General features: G+C 40.7%; 1 protein-coding gene across 1 annotated transcript in view; it reads left to right on the top strand.

Moving 5' to 3' along the window:
• LOC119594049 (elongation of very long chain fatty acids protein-like) overlaps positions 1-597 on the top strand; it is a gene marked incomplete in the record, with an annotated part of 45,869 nt that overhangs the window by 40,886 nt on the left and 4,386 nt on the right. The window contains 1 exon segment of the mRNA XM_037943083.1: positions 93-173. Within this exon segment, the coding sequence (XP_037799011.1) occupies positions 93-173 (81 nt within the window).

Genomic DNA, 597 nt, shown 5'->3' with positions numbered 1-597 from the left:
GCTATCCTAACATTGATGATGATTTGACCTGAGGTTTGCAAGGCAAAGAAGTGGCTGTGCTTTAGTGCATGCATCGTGTTGTTTGGTTACAGTTTGGTATGGGCGGATGGTTCCGTGGTTACTCCTACCGTTGCCAGCCTGTCGACTACTCAGAAAATCCCATTGCTATGAGGGTAAGGTCTGGGAACGCTCAAGCTCATTCACCCTTGGCATGGGTGTTGTGTTTAGGGGTGGTGAGCTCAGATGTAAGGATTAACGGAATTACAGAATAACTGTCGCTGTAGTAACCCCATAATGGTTTGTGAGCTTTTGTATTCAAAAGATGAAGCTTATAAGTAAAGAGAGCTGATTTTTCATGGATTGTGAAAGGCAGAGAATCTTTACTCTAGGATTCCATGCGGAAAATGGATTTTGGAACGATATGAGAATTAATTTATACTCTAAATCAGTATAATTTTTTGCTTATTACTCTGCATGCACCTAAGTTGCGTATGACATGAAGAGGAATTTGTTTAAGTCAAGTATTCAAGAATTCGTTCCTTTCTTAATGACATCTCTGTATGCATGTAAGAACACCAGATCCCAGTCATTGCCTTC

Source organism: Penaeus monodon, chromosome 33 (assembly GCF_015228065.2).
Source record: "Penaeus monodon isolate SGIC_2016 chromosome 33, NSTDA_Pmon_1, whole genome shotgun sequence".
Lineage (NCBI taxonomy): Eukaryota > Metazoa > Arthropoda > Malacostraca > Decapoda > Penaeidae > Penaeus > Penaeus monodon.
The sequence above is the reverse complement of the archived record's forward strand: the minus strand, read 5'-3'. Positions and strand labels throughout refer to the sequence as shown.